General features: G+C 37.7%; 1 protein-coding gene across 3 annotated transcripts in view; it reads left to right on the top strand.

The window, feature by feature from the left end:
- CCDC14 (coiled-coil domain containing 14) overlaps positions 1-15,335 on the top strand; it is a 50,316-nt gene extending 34,981 nt beyond the window's left edge. For all 3 annotated transcript variants that reach the window (XM_042956090.1, XM_042956088.1, XM_042956089.1), the window contains 3 exons: positions 8,646-8,864; positions 8,940-9,072; positions 13,693-15,335. In XM_042956090.1, coding sequence (XP_042812024.1) covers positions 8,646-8,864; positions 8,940-9,072; positions 13,693-14,626 — 1,286 coding nt within the window. In that variant the 3' untranslated portion in view covers positions 14,627-15,335. The remainder of the gene's footprint in view (positions 1-8,645; positions 8,865-8,939; positions 9,073-13,692) is intronic.
- Positions 15,336-15,708: the final 373 nt, after the last annotated feature.

Raw genomic sequence — 15,708 nt, 5'->3', positions numbered from 1 at the left:
TGTCAGCACAGAGCCTGATGCGGGGTTCAAACCCATGAACCGTGAGATCATGACCTGAGCCGAAGTGGGTGCTTAACGAACTGAGCCACCCATCCACTCCTGGTTTTATTTTTAACTCGTTGAAGAACCTCCATACTGTTTTCCAGATAGGCTGCACCTGTTTGCATTCCCACCGACAGTGTAAGAGTGTTCCCCTTTCTCTGCAACCTCACCAACACCTGTTTCCTGTGTGGTTCATTTTAGCCATTCTGACAGGTGTGAGGTGATACCTCATTGGGTGTTTTAAATTTATTTTGAGAGAGAGAAAGAGAGTGTGCATGTGTGAGCAGGGGAGGGGCAGAGAAAGAGGGAGAGAGAGAGAATCCCAAACAGACTCTGCACTCTCAGCATGGGGCCCCATGTGGGGCTCGAACTCACAAAACATTGAGAGAACAACCTGAGCTGAAATCAAGAGTCAGAAGCTTAACTGACCAGGCACCCCTCTCATTATAGTTTTGATTTGTATTTTCCTCATGATGAGTGATGTTGAGCATCTTTTCTGTTAGCCATCTGTATGTCATCCTTGGAAAAATGTCTACTCATTTCTTCTGCCCATTTTTTAAGTGGATTATTTGTTTTTTGGGTGTTCAATTTTGTGAGTTCTTTATGTATTTTGGATACTAATCCTTTAACCAATATGTCATTTGCAGATATCTTCTCCCACTGTGTAAGTTGCTTTTTAGTTTTGTTGATTGTTCCTTCACTGTACAGAAGCTTTTTATTTTGAAGTAGTGCCAATGGTTTATTTTTGCTTTTGTTTCACTTGCCTCAGAAGACATATATAGTAAGAAGTTGCCATGGCTGATGTTAAAGAGGTTACTGCCTATGTTCTCCTCTAGGATTTTGATGGTTTCCTGTCTCACATTTAGGCCTTTCATCCATTTTGAATTTATTTTTGTGTATGATGTAAGAAAGCAGTCCAGTTCCATTCTTTTGCATGTTGCTGTCCAGTTTTGCCAACACCATTTGTTGAAGAGACTTTTTTTCATTGGATATTCTTTCCTGCTTTGTTGAAGATTAGTTGACCATACAGTTGTGGGTTTATTCCTGGGTTTTTTATTCTGTTCCATCGATCTTTGTGTTGTTTTTCTGCCAGTATCATACTGTTTTGATCACTACAGCTTTGTAATATAACTTGAAGTCTGAAGTTGTGATGCCTCCTCTTTGCTTTGCTTTGCTTTGCTTGGGCTATTCGGGGTCTTTTGTGGTTCCATACAAATTTTAGGATTTTTTGTTCTAGCTCTGTGAAAAATGCTGGTGGTATTTTGATAGGCATTGCATTAAATGTGTAGATTGCTTTGGGTAGTATAGACATTTTAACAATATTTATTCTTCCAATCCATGAACATGGAATGTTTTTCCATTGCTTTGTGTTGTCTTGAATTTCCTTCGTTAGTGTTTTATAGTTTTCAGAATACAAATCTTTAACCTCTTTGGTTAGGTTTATTCCTAGGTATGTTATGGTTTTTGGTGCAATTATAAATGGGATCGAGTCCTTGATTTCTCTTTTGGCTGTTTCATTGTTGGTGTATAGAAGTACAACAGATTACTGTACATTGATTTTGTATCCTGAGACTTTACTGAATTCATGTATCAGTTCTAGCAATTTTTTTGGTGGTCTTTTGGGTTTTCTACATAGAGTATCATGTCATCTACAAATAGTGAGAGTTTGACTTCTTCCTTGCTGATTTGGATGCCTTTATTTTTTTGTGTTGTCTGATTGCTGAGGCTAGGACTTCTAGTATTATGTTAAATAACAGGGTGAGAGTGGACTTGTTCCTGTCTTGTTTCTGACTATATAGAGGAAAAGCTTGCAGTTTTTCCCCATTGAGGATGATATCAGCTGTGGGTTTTTTTGTATATGGCCTTTATTATGTTGAGGTATGTTCCCTCCATCTATACTTTGTTGAGGGTTTTTATTATGAATGGATATTGTACTTTGTCTAATGCTTTCTCTGCATCTGTTGAGAGGATCATATGGTTCTTATCCTTTCTCTTCTTAATGTGATGTATCACATTGGTTGATTTGCAAATATTGAGCCATTATTGCATCCCAGGAATAAATCCCACTTGATGATGGTGAATGATTCTTTTAATGTACTGTTGGATTTGATTTGCTAGCAATGTGTTGAGAATTTTTGCAGCCATCTTCATCAGGGATACTGGCCTGTAGTTCTTTGTTTTAGTGGAGTCTTTGTCTGGTTTTGGAATCAGAGTAATGCTGGCCCCATAGAATGAGTTTGGAAGTTTTCTTTCCTTTTCTATTTTTTAGAATAGTTTAAGAAGAATAGGTATTAACTCTTTTTATAAATTTAAATTTATATTTATAGTTATATTATATATATTTATATTATAACTATTAAATTTATAACTTTAAATGTTTGCTAGAATTTGCCTATGAAGCCATCTTGCCCTGGACTTTTGCTTTTTGGGAGATTTTTGATTACTGATCCAGTTTCTTTGCTGGTATTGGTCTGTTCTAGTTTTCTATTTCTTCCTGTTTCAGTTTTGGTAGTTTATATGTTTCCAGGAACTTATCATTTCTTCCAGATTGTCTAATTTGTTGGCATATAGTTTTTCATAATATTCTTTTATAATTATTTGTATTTCTGTGATACTGGTTGTTATTTCTCTTCTCTCATTTATGATTTTGTTTATTTGGGTCCTTTCTCTTTTGTTTTGATAAGTCTGGCTAGGGATTTATCAAGTTTATTAATTTTTTCAAAGAACCAGCTCCTGGTTTCATTGATTTGTTCTGGTTTTGGGTTTTTTTTTTTTCTCAGTTTCTTTATCACTTACTTCTACTCTATTCTTTATTATTTCCCTTCTTTTGCTGGCTTTAGGATTTGTTGTTGTTGTTGTTGTTGTTAGCTCCTTTAGGTGTAAGGTTAGGTTGTTTATTTGAGAATTTTCTTGCTTCTTGAGGTAGGCCTGTATTGCTATATACTTCCCTCTTATGACCACTTTTGCTGCATCCCAAAGGTTTTAGACCATCATGTTTTCATTTTCATTTGTTTCCATGTATTTTTTTATTTCTTCTTTAATTTCCTGCTTGACCCATTCATTCTTTAGTAGCATGTTGTTTAACCTCCTTATATTTGTGGTCTTCCCAAATTTTTTCTTGTGGTTGACTTCAAGTTTCATAGTATTGTGGTCAGAAACTATGCATGGTATGATCTCAATCTTTTTGTACTTGTTGAAGCCTGATTTGTGACCTAGTATGTGATCTATTCTGGAGACTATCCCATGTGCACTCAAAAAGAATGTGTATTCTGCTGCTTTAGGATGAAATATTCTGAATATATCTGTTAAATCAGTCTGGTCTGGTGTCTTTCAAAGCCATTGTTTCCTTGTTAATTTTCTTCTTAGATTATCTGTTCATTGGTGTAAGTGGGGTGTTAAAGTCCCTTACTATTATTGTATTACTATCAATGAGTTCCTTTATGTTTGTTATTAATTGTTTTATATGTTTGGGTTCTCTCAATTTGGGGGCATAAATATTTATAATTGTTAGATCTTGTTGGATAGTCCCCTTTATCATGATATAGTGCCCTTCTTCATCTCTTGTTATAGTCTTTGTTTTAAAATCTAGTTGGTCTGGTAGAAGTATTGCTACTCCAAACTGGTGCAGCCACTCTGGAAAACAGTGTGGAGTTTCCTCAGAAAATTAAAAATAGACCTACCCTATGACCCAGCAATAGCACTGCTAGGAATTTACCCAAGGGATACAGGAGTACTGATGCATAGGGGCACTTGTACCCCAATGTTTATAGCAGCACTCTCAACAATAGCCAAATTATGGAAAGAGTCTAAATGTCCATCAACTGATGAATGGATAAAGAAATTGTGGTTTATATACACAATGGAGTACTACATGGCAATGAGAAAGAGCGAAATATGGCCCTTTGTAGCAACTTGGATGGAACTGGAGAGTGTGATGCTAAGTGAAATAAGCCATACAGAGAAAGACAGATACCATATGTTTTCACTCTTATGTGGATCCTGAGAAACTTAACAGAAACCCATGGGGGAGGGGAAGGGAAAAAAAAAAAAAAAAAGAGGTTAGAGTGGGAGAGAGCCAAAGCATAAGAGACTGTTAAAAACTGAGAACAAACTGAGGGTTGATGGGGGGTGGGAGGGAGGAGAGGGTGGGTGATGGGTATTGAGGAGGGCACCTTTTGGGATGAGCACTGGGTGTTGTATGGAAACCAATTTGACAATAAACTTCGTATATTGAAAAAAAAAAAAAAAGAAATATTGCTACTCCAGCTTATTTTAATGTCCATTTGCATGATAGATCTTTCTCCATCCCCTAACTTTCAATCTGCAGGTGTCTTTAGGTCTAAAATGAGTCTCTTGTAGGCAGCATATAGATGTGTCTTTTTTTTTTTTAGTCCATTCTGACACTCTATGTCTTGATTAGAACATTTAGTCTATTTACATTCAGAGTAATTTTTGATAGATATGTATTTAGTGCCATTTTATTACTTGTTTTATCTTTGTTTCTAGAGATTTTTCTGGTCCTTTCTAGTCTTTGTCACTTTTGATCTGTCCTTCCCACTCAAAGAAGCCCCTTCAATATTTTTGCAGGACTGGTTTAGTGTTCATGAACTCCTTTAGTTTTTGTTCGTCTGGGAAACTCATTCTATTCTGAATGACAACCTTGCTGGATAGAGTATTCTTGGCTGCAGATTTTTCCCATTCAGCATGTAGAATATATCATTCCACTCCCTTCTGGCTTGCCAAGGGAGTGATCTGTGGAGAGATCTACAGCTAACCTTATGGGTCTTCCCTTGTAAGTTAGGGACTTTTTTGTCTTACTGGTTTTAGATTTTTTTCTTTATCACTATTTTTGCAAATTTAAATATAATATGTCTTGGTGTTGGCCTGCTTTTATTGATTTTGATAGCAGTTCTCTCTAACTCCTGGATTTGGATGTCTGTTCCCTTCCTCAGATTAGGGAAGTTTTCAGCTATTATTTCCTCAAATAAACTTTCTTTCCCCTTTTCTCTCTCTTTTTCTTCTGGGACTCCTACGATGCAAATGTTACTACATTTAATGGAGTCACTGAGTTCCCCAAGTCTACTCTCATGATTCATCATTCTTCGTTCTTTTGTTCAGCTTCATTGTTTTCCATAATTCTTTTTTTTTTTAAGTTTTTATTTATTTATTTTGAGGGAGAACGTGGGTGTGCAAGCAGGAGAGGGGCAGAGAAAGGAAGAGACAGAATCTCAAGCTGACAGCATGGAGCCTGATGTGGGGCTCAAACTCACGAACCATGAGATCGTGACCTGAGCCCAGATCAAGAGTCGGATGCTTAACTGACTGAGCCACCCAGGCAGCCCAATTATTTTCCATAATTCTTTCTTCTGTATCACTTATTCATCCTTCCATCCTTGTGGTCATTACATCCAGGTTGTTTCGAATCTCAGTTATTGCATTTTTCATATCTGTCTGATTGGTTTTTAACTCTTATTTCTGTAGTAAGGGTTTCCCTGATATCTTCCATGCTATTCTCAAGCCCAGGGAGTATCCTTATGACTGTTATTTTAAAATCTCCATCAGTCTTATTACTTATATCTGTTTCAATTAGATTTCTAGCCATGACCATTTCTTGTTATTTCTTTTGGGATGAATTCCTCTATCTTGGCATTTTGTCTAGGTCTCTGTCTTCTTCTGTGTGTTAGAAAAGCCTGTTGTGTTTCCTGCTCCTGAGAGTAATGACTTTATGAAGAGTCATTAGTATGTAGGGCCTGGTGCTTCAGGGAGTGTCTCTGATGTGTGCTACATGCACTCCACTAACGTGTTTTGGCTCCTCTGTCCCTTAGGTCAGTCCTCTGCAGAGGTTCTCCTTACCTGCAGTGGGCAGTGCTTGGACCTTGGCTAGAGTGTGGTCAGTTTTATCTAGGTGTCTGGCCTCCTTCTTAAATGAGACTTGATTCTACTTCCACTAGAACTGATGCTTTGCAGAACTCTATGGTCAGTAGACCTGATGTGTGCAGGGGTTTGTGCTGGTGTTCTTGGGGAAGGGCCTACTGCACTGGTTCTTAAACTTGCCTGAGAAAAGCAGTACAAACAGAGCACAGGAGGACAGGTCTTCGTGTAAGCAGATTAAGCAGCCAGTGTTGGTGCTGTGCTTTTTTTTTTTTTTTTTTTTTTTTAAGTTGGTTTATGCCTATGGGTAGAGGAAGGAAGTGGCTCCAGCCAGCTCCTTTGTCCTGGAGAGGGTGCTTGGTGCTTGGTGCTCTCAGAGAAGCACTCCCAGAAGAATGAGTGATTTCCCCTTGTACCTCTCAGGTGTTTTTCAGGTCACTGTTTTCACACTGCTTGTCTGTAGTTTGCTTGACTGTCTGGGGCAGCACAGTGCACTTTGGTCTCTATCCCAGCCAAACCTGCTGACTCTTAAAATTCCAAACTTCAAGGAAGTGCTGTGGAGGGGGGCCTGCACTGGTCTTCAGGGTGAGAGTCTTGCCTCGCTGGGGGTGCAGATTTGACTGAGAAGGGCAGTTGTGCCGGAGCTCAGGGGCATGGGATTTGGAGCAGGCTAAACAGCCGGTATCAAGGTTAGCTTCCCTCAGCAGGTGTCTGTACCTGTGCTGAGGGCAAGGGAGAGAAATGGCACCCACCAGCTCTTTTGTCCCGGGAGAAGCAACGTCACCTCTCACAGATGTGCTCCAAGAAGTAGGAACCGTCTCTCCCAATGCGCCTTAGGCGATCCTCAGATCATGCCATTTGCCCCAGGGTTGCTTGCCTGCCTTCTTTCCAGGAGTAGGGCAGCTCCCTCAGGTCTCTCTTCCCAGCCAAGCTGGTAGACCTCTAAAACTCCAGTCTTTGTGCCCCACTGATTGCAAAAACTCATGAAAATCAGCCCGTCTCGTTTTCCCAGCCAATGGCTTTGTGAAAGTGTTCTCCTTGTATGTAAGGGCTCCTTTGCCTCCATAGCACTCGTGATCTGTTTCTCCCCCAAACCATGTCTCTGCACTTCTTACCTTCCTCCATGTGGCCTCTTTTCTCCCTCCAGTTGTACAGTTTGTTCTGTCAGTCCTCAGGTCAATTTCTTGTGTGTTCAGAATGATTTGATAGTTACTCAGCTATGTTCGAGGGATAAGGCAGGCCTGGGGTCCTCCTGCTATCCTGCCATCTTAGCTCCCCCTTCCAGTAAAACCTGTAGTGCGCATTTTTCTGTATCAAAATACATAGATTCTGTTTAAGAACTATTTGAATATTCTGCTTATGTTGCTTCTAGCATTATGCATTTGAAGTCCTCTGATGATAGCTATCTAGGTATTTTCCCAGTGCAAACAGTGGTACAGTGAAAATCTTGTACGTGTGTCTTTGTGCACATGTGTGAGCATTTTGTAGATAATAGCTATAGAATTAATGAGTCAGTCAAATTTTGACAGATATTGCCAAATTGTGCTTATGGATCCTAAAGCTTAAAATATTAGGAAAAAGAAAAAAACTATTAACAAGGAAAAGATTAGAACAATTTGTTTCTTTGTTTTTTTATTCTTGGGATCTTTTCCTAAGCTTGACAAAACTCAGATGACACAAAGGAAAAGACTGATAAGATTTGTTCTCAGAATTTTTTGTCATTTTCTGCATGGCAAAATTGTAAACACATTCAAAGTGCATTAATAAAATGGAGGCAATTTTTTCATAATACATGATATAACAAAGGCTTAATTTTCTTAATATATAAATAGCTCTTACAAAGCAATAAGAAAAATACGAGTACCCAACAGAACACACACTTCATAAAAGTGTTCATTTTACCAGAGTAATCTTGGAAAAAGTCACTCTGATTCCACTATGAATAAACAGTGGGGGTGGAGATATGTGGGAGAGAGGGGCAAAGAGGGAAATGAGGAGATTGGTAGTTGCCATTCTAAATAGCTTATATCTTTTTAGTCTCTGACCATTTGCCTTATTGTTTTCTTGAAAGCATTTATCGCTATTTATGATTACTTGTTTGTTATCAGCTCTTTGAGAGCACCAGCTATGTCTCTGCTATTCACTACTGTATGTCCAAGTTCTAATTCCATGCCTCACACCTAGTAAGTCTTCACTCAAGGCTGTATTTATTAAATGAATGGTGCTGTATACTTTTACAGACATTAAAAAGAATGTGATAGATCTATATGCTAATTACATATTAATCTTATGGGAGAAAAAGTGTTATTCATCTCTGTTTAAATATATATGTTATATGCACAAGTGTTTTTCCAGAAAGATACCAAAGTTAATTGTGGTTGCCTTTGGGAGGAGAGTGGAGGTGGGGTGGGGAGGGAGATTCTTCACTGAGAATAATTTGGTAATTGGTATTTTGTCGTGTTTGAATTCTTTTTACTTTGTGCATGTATTATTCTTTCATTAACAAAGTTAAAAAAAAAATCTTAATGCCCAAAATATCAGTTGGAGAAGAAAGGTATGATCTCTGCATCAAATTTTAGAAATATATTTAATATTTATGTGGAACTGCTCAAACATATAATGGTTAAACAAATCAATAAGTTCCAGATCTTTTCCTTTTTATACACAGATCTTTTTCAGGTTTGTGCTTTTTAAATTAGGGAAACAATGATTTGATCTGTTTTGTCTTGCAGTGTTTTCTCTTCAGTCATTGAACAAGTCCCTGCAAAACCAATTACAGGAGTCACTGAAGAGCCAGGAATTACTACAGAATAAAAATGAAGAACTTTTAAAAGTGATTGAAAATCAGAAAGATGAAAACAAAAAATTTGCTGGTATATTTAAAGAGAAAGAGCAAACTTTACTTGAAAATAAACAGCAATTTGACATTGAGACAACAAGAATAAAAATTGGTATGTATTTGAACTATAGTTGTGGTCACATTTTTTAAAAAGGAAAAGGAAACTGAAATTTTATTGTGGTTTCAGAATTGGAGGAAGCCTTAGTCAATGTGAAAAGCTCCCGGTTTAAGTTAGAAGCTGCTGAAAAGGAAAATCAAATATTGGGAATAACATTACGTCAGCGTGACGCTGAGGTGACCCGACTGAGAGAATTAACAAGGTAATGTTGATTTCATTTGAATAACATGCCTCTTGTCAGATTACTTATGACTTCAAAAATGATTTTAGGTCTGCTCTCTTTCCCCTTTCTCTTTTTTTTTTTTTTTTTTTTTTTTTTTTTAATTTTTTAACGTTTATTTATTTTTGAGACAGAGAATGAACGGGGGAGGGTCAGAGAGAGGTAAACACAGAATCTGAAACAGGCTCCAGGCTCTGAGCTGTCAGCACAGAGCCCGACGCGGGGCTCGAACTCACGGACCGTGAGATCATGACCTGAGCCGAAGTCGGCCGCTTAACCGACTGAGCCACCCAGGTGCCCCATGTTTTATTTATTTTTGACTGAGAGAGAGAGACAGAGCATGAGCGGGGGAGGGGCAGAGAGAGAGGGAGACACAGAATCTGAAACAGGCTCCAGGCTTTGAGCTGACAGCACAGAGCCTGATGCGGGGCTCGAACTCACAGACCGCAAGATCATGACCTGAGCCGAAGTCGGACACTCAACCGACTGAGCCCCCCAGGCGCCCCACATACAGCCTTTTTTAAGAATAAACTTGACTGAAGAGGCGCCTGGGTGGCCCAGTCGGTAAAGCATCCCACCTCAGCTCAGGTCATGATCTCTCAGTTCAGGAGTTCGAGCCCCGCATCGGGCTGTGTGCTGACAGCTTGGAGCCTGGAGCCTGCTTTGGATTCTGTGTCTCCCTCTCTCTCTGCCTGCCCCTCTCTCTCTCTCTCTCAAAAATAAACATTAAAAAAAAATTTTTTTTAACTTGACTACTATTTAATTTTTTTTAATTTTTACATTTATTTATTTTTGAGAGAGCACAAGTGGGGAAGGGGCAGAGAGAGAGGGAGACACAGAATCAGAAGTAGGCTCCAGGCTCCAAGCTGTCAGCACAGAGCCGATATGGGGCTCGAACCCACGAGAACTGTGAGATCATGACCTGAGCCGAAGTCGGACGCTTAACTGACTGAGCTACCCAGGCGCCCTGACTGAATACTATTTAACATAGTGGTCCATTTGTGGAGAAAATTGATAAAAAAGATGTAAGGGCAATTTTCAGAGTAAGTAATAGTTTAATTATTAGAGAAATTAGCATAAATGGAAGCGCAAAGAAATGAAAGGACTTGCCTGCCTTTCACAGCTAGTTGGGGCCCAAGCTGGGACCTGAGCCAAGATGTTTCCCTCTTGAGCCTTGCTTTCTCTTTTGGAAAGGACAGCTTCTCTCTGAGAAAAGAGGATGTGTTTTTGAGAGATTCTTCTAACTTTGTACCTGCTCATTCTTTCAAAATAACACAGTCTGCCTTTTCACTAGGAATGAAAAAGGATTTGTTTGCAAGTAGAGCCTTTTCTTAACACTCACCCTAACATAGAAGCATAGGAAATGAAAAAGGTTATTACTTCTTGTATATTATCTGCTTTTAGAAGACTGTGTCTGAAATATTAGGTGTAAATGTTTTACACTCTTAAGACTCCAAGATTTTTCCTGTCAGTTTTTTCCATTGTCGTCAAGGACGTTTTCTTCTTACTCTGGGCATAAATCCTGTGTCTTGACTACTAGCTCACCTGTTAGATTAGCGGGTCTCTTTAAATGATTATAGAAACATGGTGGGCAAGCTTAAATTAGCACAATGTCTTACAGAGTTTAGTACTACCCCTACATTTTCTGAAGATTCAGTAAGAACTTCAAAATGCCAAGTATACCCATGGATGGTAATTTTTGTTTTGTCAAAACAAAAAGTTGGTAGTTGAGCTTAATTATATCAAAATTCACCCACGTTGGTGATTTACACTATGTTTGATGATACCCTGTGCAATTCAGTTAATTAGGAACGTCTCCAATACTATAGCTGGGCTACTGTGACCACTTTAGTTTTACTTTTGCCAGAGGGTAAAGCGGCACCATCTGACAGCACAGCTAAATCTTCACGTTCAGCTCCCCTCCATCTTCCCTGTAGTCGTACACTGCAGTAAGAAGGATGGATGTTTTTTTGCATGTTTTAAGTAACCTCTTAAAGATTTCAAAAAATTCCTAAATGCCTTTTTCAGAATGTTGGAGAAGGATAGTGGGACTAGAAGATACACATAGGAGTTTTAAACAAACACCCTAAACCATCTCTCTCTCTCCTTTCTGAAACCTTGAATAATTTTGAAATATATCCTTATCACTTTTTCAAAAATTCACTACAACACATGTTACAAAACCATTAAAATGTGAGGAAATTAATAGATTTTCAGTAAATAAGTAGTAAATATTCTAATAGCTTCTAAGAGCACTCTTAGTGCTGATAGTTATTTAAATTAGTATATTTTTATAAGTAGCTGAGAACCTTGAATTTCTTGTAAAAATGTGTCCATTTTCTAAGCATTAAAAATCAGTGTATTTAAATAGTGTATCCCAGGGGCGCCTGGGTGGCTCAGTCGGTTAAGCGTCCGACTTCAGCTCAGGTCACGATCTCGCGGTCCGTGAGTTTGAGCCCCACGTCGGGCTCTGGGCTGATGGCTCAGAGCCTGGAGCCTGCTTCCGATTCTGTGTCTCCCTCTCTCTCTGCCCCTCCCCTGTTCATGCTCTGTCTCTATCTGTCTCAAAAATAAATAAAACCTTAAAAAAAATTTTAAATAAATAGTGTATCCCATATAATAGAAACAGAAATATATCTACTTTGTAGCTATTCAGGTGCTCGTATTGCTTCCTTTAAATTTTTGACATACTGTCATGTCTTTACTTACAGAGATTTTTCTTTTAGTTTCAGAGATAATGGTGAGTCACATTTTGTTTATAAATCGGATGCTTAATGATTGCTATTAATTTCCAGAGATTCAACTCTTATTAATGTCATTGTCCCTTTCTCCCTTTCTTCATCACTGATTTTGTTCACAGTGAAGATAATACTTTTATTTAAGTCTGGAAAGAAACCTCAACATAAGTATTCCTTTTCTAAAAACAAGTAAAAATGAAAGTTCCAGTATGTAGTCTGATCGAATTAATTAGTGGATCATTTCAGAATTTTTTTAAAGATATGTTCATACAACATATTTTTTCTTTTAATAATAGCTCTTTGGCTTTTTGAAAAGGCATGAGGAAAAGTGGTAAGAACCATAACCATTTGAAGAGCAGTCAGAACTCAAAGTATGTTTAAGATGACAGTGTAATAAGTAAGCCAGGTTAGAAAAAAATTTATTTTTCCTTCTGTAGGAAAAAACCCACTCATTCTATATCCAGAGATATAATCACTGCTGTTTAATATAGATTTCCTCTTAGTATTTTATTTGGCCGTGTGTGACTGTTTTTACAAAAAAATAGTATTGTATCCATGTTATTTATGGACTGCTCTTTTAAATTTAACCTTATATAATGGACCCAACAAATATTCCTTACAACACAACTATAAATAGCTATGGTACAATTAGAGCATAATTTACCTAAATCATTCTACTCTATTTGAAGATAAAGATACTAAATCCACCTATTTTCTATTACAAATTATATCTTTGCAAGTATATCTTGGGTACAGCCTCTTGGTATATATATATATAGGATGAATTCCTAGAAGTGAAAATTAGTGGATCCAAAAATGTGAGATATACAAATATTTAAGTCTTCTGATGGATTGCCAGTTTGCTCTCGGGAAGGGTTATACCAGTGTACGTGTCCCACTGATAGTACCTGCTTCTTCAAGCTTCTCTGACAGTGGGTATTATTCTTATTTTACTATGTTAATTTGATAGGCCTCCTCCAAAATAATCACATTTTCAAAATTTGAATTTCTCTACTTAAAAGTTGAACTTTTAAGATATGCTTACTGGCTACTTTTAATCTTTCAAAATTTCCTGTTAATGTCCTTTGTATCTTTTAAAAAATTGATGTATTTCTTTTTTTATCGATACGTAAGAATATATATATGATTCAATTCAAAAAGTCCAAAAGCTTGATAGAAAATGGCTTTAATAGGTCTGCTAATAAAAGCTGCCATCAAATGAACACCCATATAGCCTGAAGCTGTGCTAATGATAATAAGCACATAACCCTCATATTTTATCTTATTTGATGTTCGTTGTAATTCTGAAGTGGATACCTTCACTTTGCAATTGAGGAACTTGAGATTCAGAAAGGTTGAGTGACTTACCCAAGATCACAGCTAGCGATGATAGTATGTGACCCTGAGTGGTTTTTCGTATGCCACACTTCTGGTACCTAGCTGCTGGTCATACCTAATTATACCAGAATTTATCTCTAACTATCCTTTTTTCCCAGTATTGTTCCAGTGTCCTTTGCATATATCTTTTGAATGGAGAGAAATAGCTTAATTACTAACAGAATTCACACCATTTTACAATGTTGCTCAAAAATAAAGCATTTGATACACTAAGAGAAAAAAATACTGAGCCTCTATTTCTAAATATCATAATATTAGATTTGATACAGACTGAGATCTTTGATTGATTTTATTGTAATGTACTCATTCCAGAGTTCATTCCTTGAATTTTGCTTTTAGTTACTTTTTTTCAATGTTATGAACCAGGGGCTTGCCTCAGATCCTTTCTTTTAAAGAAGCTGTATAAACAAATAAATGAAAGAAACCGGTAAAAAGAATAATTAGTGTACTGAATTCTTCTTAACAGAACTTTACAGAGCAGTATGGCAAAGCTTCTCTCAGATCTTAGTATGGACAGTGCTCGCTGCAAGTCTGGAAATAATCTTACCAAATCACTTTTGAACATTTATGAAAAACAACCCAAGTGTGACCCAATCCCAGCTCACACTTCCATAATGAGCTACCTAAATAAGTTAGAAACAGATCACGCTTTCATAGATTCACAGCCACTTTCTACAGTTAACAATGAGGAGAACATAGAACCAGGTAGACCTTACGAAAATGTTCTGCCCTCCAAAAGCCCTCAGCATGGTAACACAAGGAACAAGGAGGAAGTATCAGCCCCTGGGATCATTCCTACCCTTTCAAAACAGGATTCTGATGAGAGTGAAGTCACAACTTTAATAGACGATGAGTGTAATTTGGATAATACAATTTACATTCCATTTGCTAGAAGCACTTCTAAAAAGAAATCACCATTATCTAAGAGATTATCCCCCCAGCCACAGATCACTGTGGCTTCACTGCAGCTGGTCAGCAACAGTGGACTTGTCTCTGAAAAAGAAACTAAATCATGTGCACCCAGAGTTGGTTCCTCTTCCAAAAAGGAAGCAGAAGATACCCCTGAGAAACTTTCCAGAACACCTGATATGGAAGACAAGCAGCTCCTCAAGAAAATAAAGGAAGCCATCTGCAAGATACCTGCCGCCCCTGAGGAGCCACCAGAACTGGCGGCGTGTCATGGCCCCTCTGCTTGTCAGAGCGGCAGCATTCAAGTGAAAAGTAGTGCTGTCTCCGATGGTAGCTTTTTTAATTCTGACTTGACGTCTGACTGGAGCATCTCCTCTTTCTCAACGTTCACTTCTCGAGATGAACAAGACTTCCGAAATGGCCTTGCAGCGCTGGATGCCAATATCGCTCGACTCCAGAAGTCCTTAAGGACTGGTCTTCTGGAGAAATGAACTCAGAAGAAAAGGGATTGAGTACCTCTTTTTAAGAATAGAACTTGGCTACAATTGAATGTATATTTTAAATTTCTTTAGCGAAATGGATATTAATTATGTATTATAATTAATTGTATGAATAATAAAATTTGTTAGAATATATTGACAGTCTGGAGCTGATACAAACAAGTCATCTTAAGAAATTGACATTTGTTAAGAGAAGACAATTACAGGTAATTGGGAAAGTATCACAAGTAATATTTTTAGTACTTAGCAGTTTGAGGTCTTTTCTTACCCAGCTGGGCTAAGGGTCCAGGTCAGGATTCTCTGGTTGTCCTAAAGAATAATGGGAAGGGAGTCTCTGGGTACAATTTATTGTATTCAAATTAGGCTTTCTTTTCTCTTTCAGGATTCCTGTTTGTTTTTTAATGGCATCGTGTTTTTCTGTGGGATGCTCTGTGCTACAGGCTAGTGTTATGTATAAACATTTCTTTTAAGAGAAAAATGCCAATATCTCCACCTCTTAAAAAACATTGATTGGGCCAAGAAAATATAGATAACATCCTCAGTTAGCGTATGGTTTCTTAAAACTTTGGCACTTTTATTTGTTTTATTCTGAATAGGTGTTTAAGACCTTTTAAAAATAAAGTCAGACTGATAAATGCTAATAGATAAGTCATAGCTTGGGAAATTTGTGTTTTTAAATAAATGAGAAATGTTTATTTGGGTTTTTTTGTCCTTATTATATTTGAACATAAAGGAGTTTTTAAATCTTTCACTGGTTATAATCCTGCATTTCTGCACTAATAACTCTTTTTCAGCCCATTAGCTGAGAACATTCTCTATTTGTAAATAATATGAATTAAGTTAGTTTCTGCTTCTCTCTACTAGCAGTTCTTAACTATTCAGTATCACCACCATCTGTGTGAGCAGCACATTTGAGCAATTAGAAGGCTGAGGGTTGTCCTGTCACTAATACTTCCTACAGGTCCACTGCCTGGTACCTTTCTGCAGAGTGCTTGGGCAGGCTTTAGCATTAAAGTGTTCTGCTGACTGCAGGATCTCTCCCTATTAGTTTTTAAGTGTTGGTGCTGCATCTT

This window comes from Panthera leo, chromosome C2 (genome assembly GCF_018350215.1).
Source record: "Panthera leo isolate Ple1 chromosome C2, P.leo_Ple1_pat1.1, whole genome shotgun sequence".
NCBI classification, from domain to species: domain Eukaryota; kingdom Metazoa; phylum Chordata; class Mammalia; order Carnivora; family Felidae; genus Panthera; species Panthera leo.
Note: the sequence above shows the minus strand (reverse complement) of the source record. Positions and strands in the feature narration are given on the sequence as shown.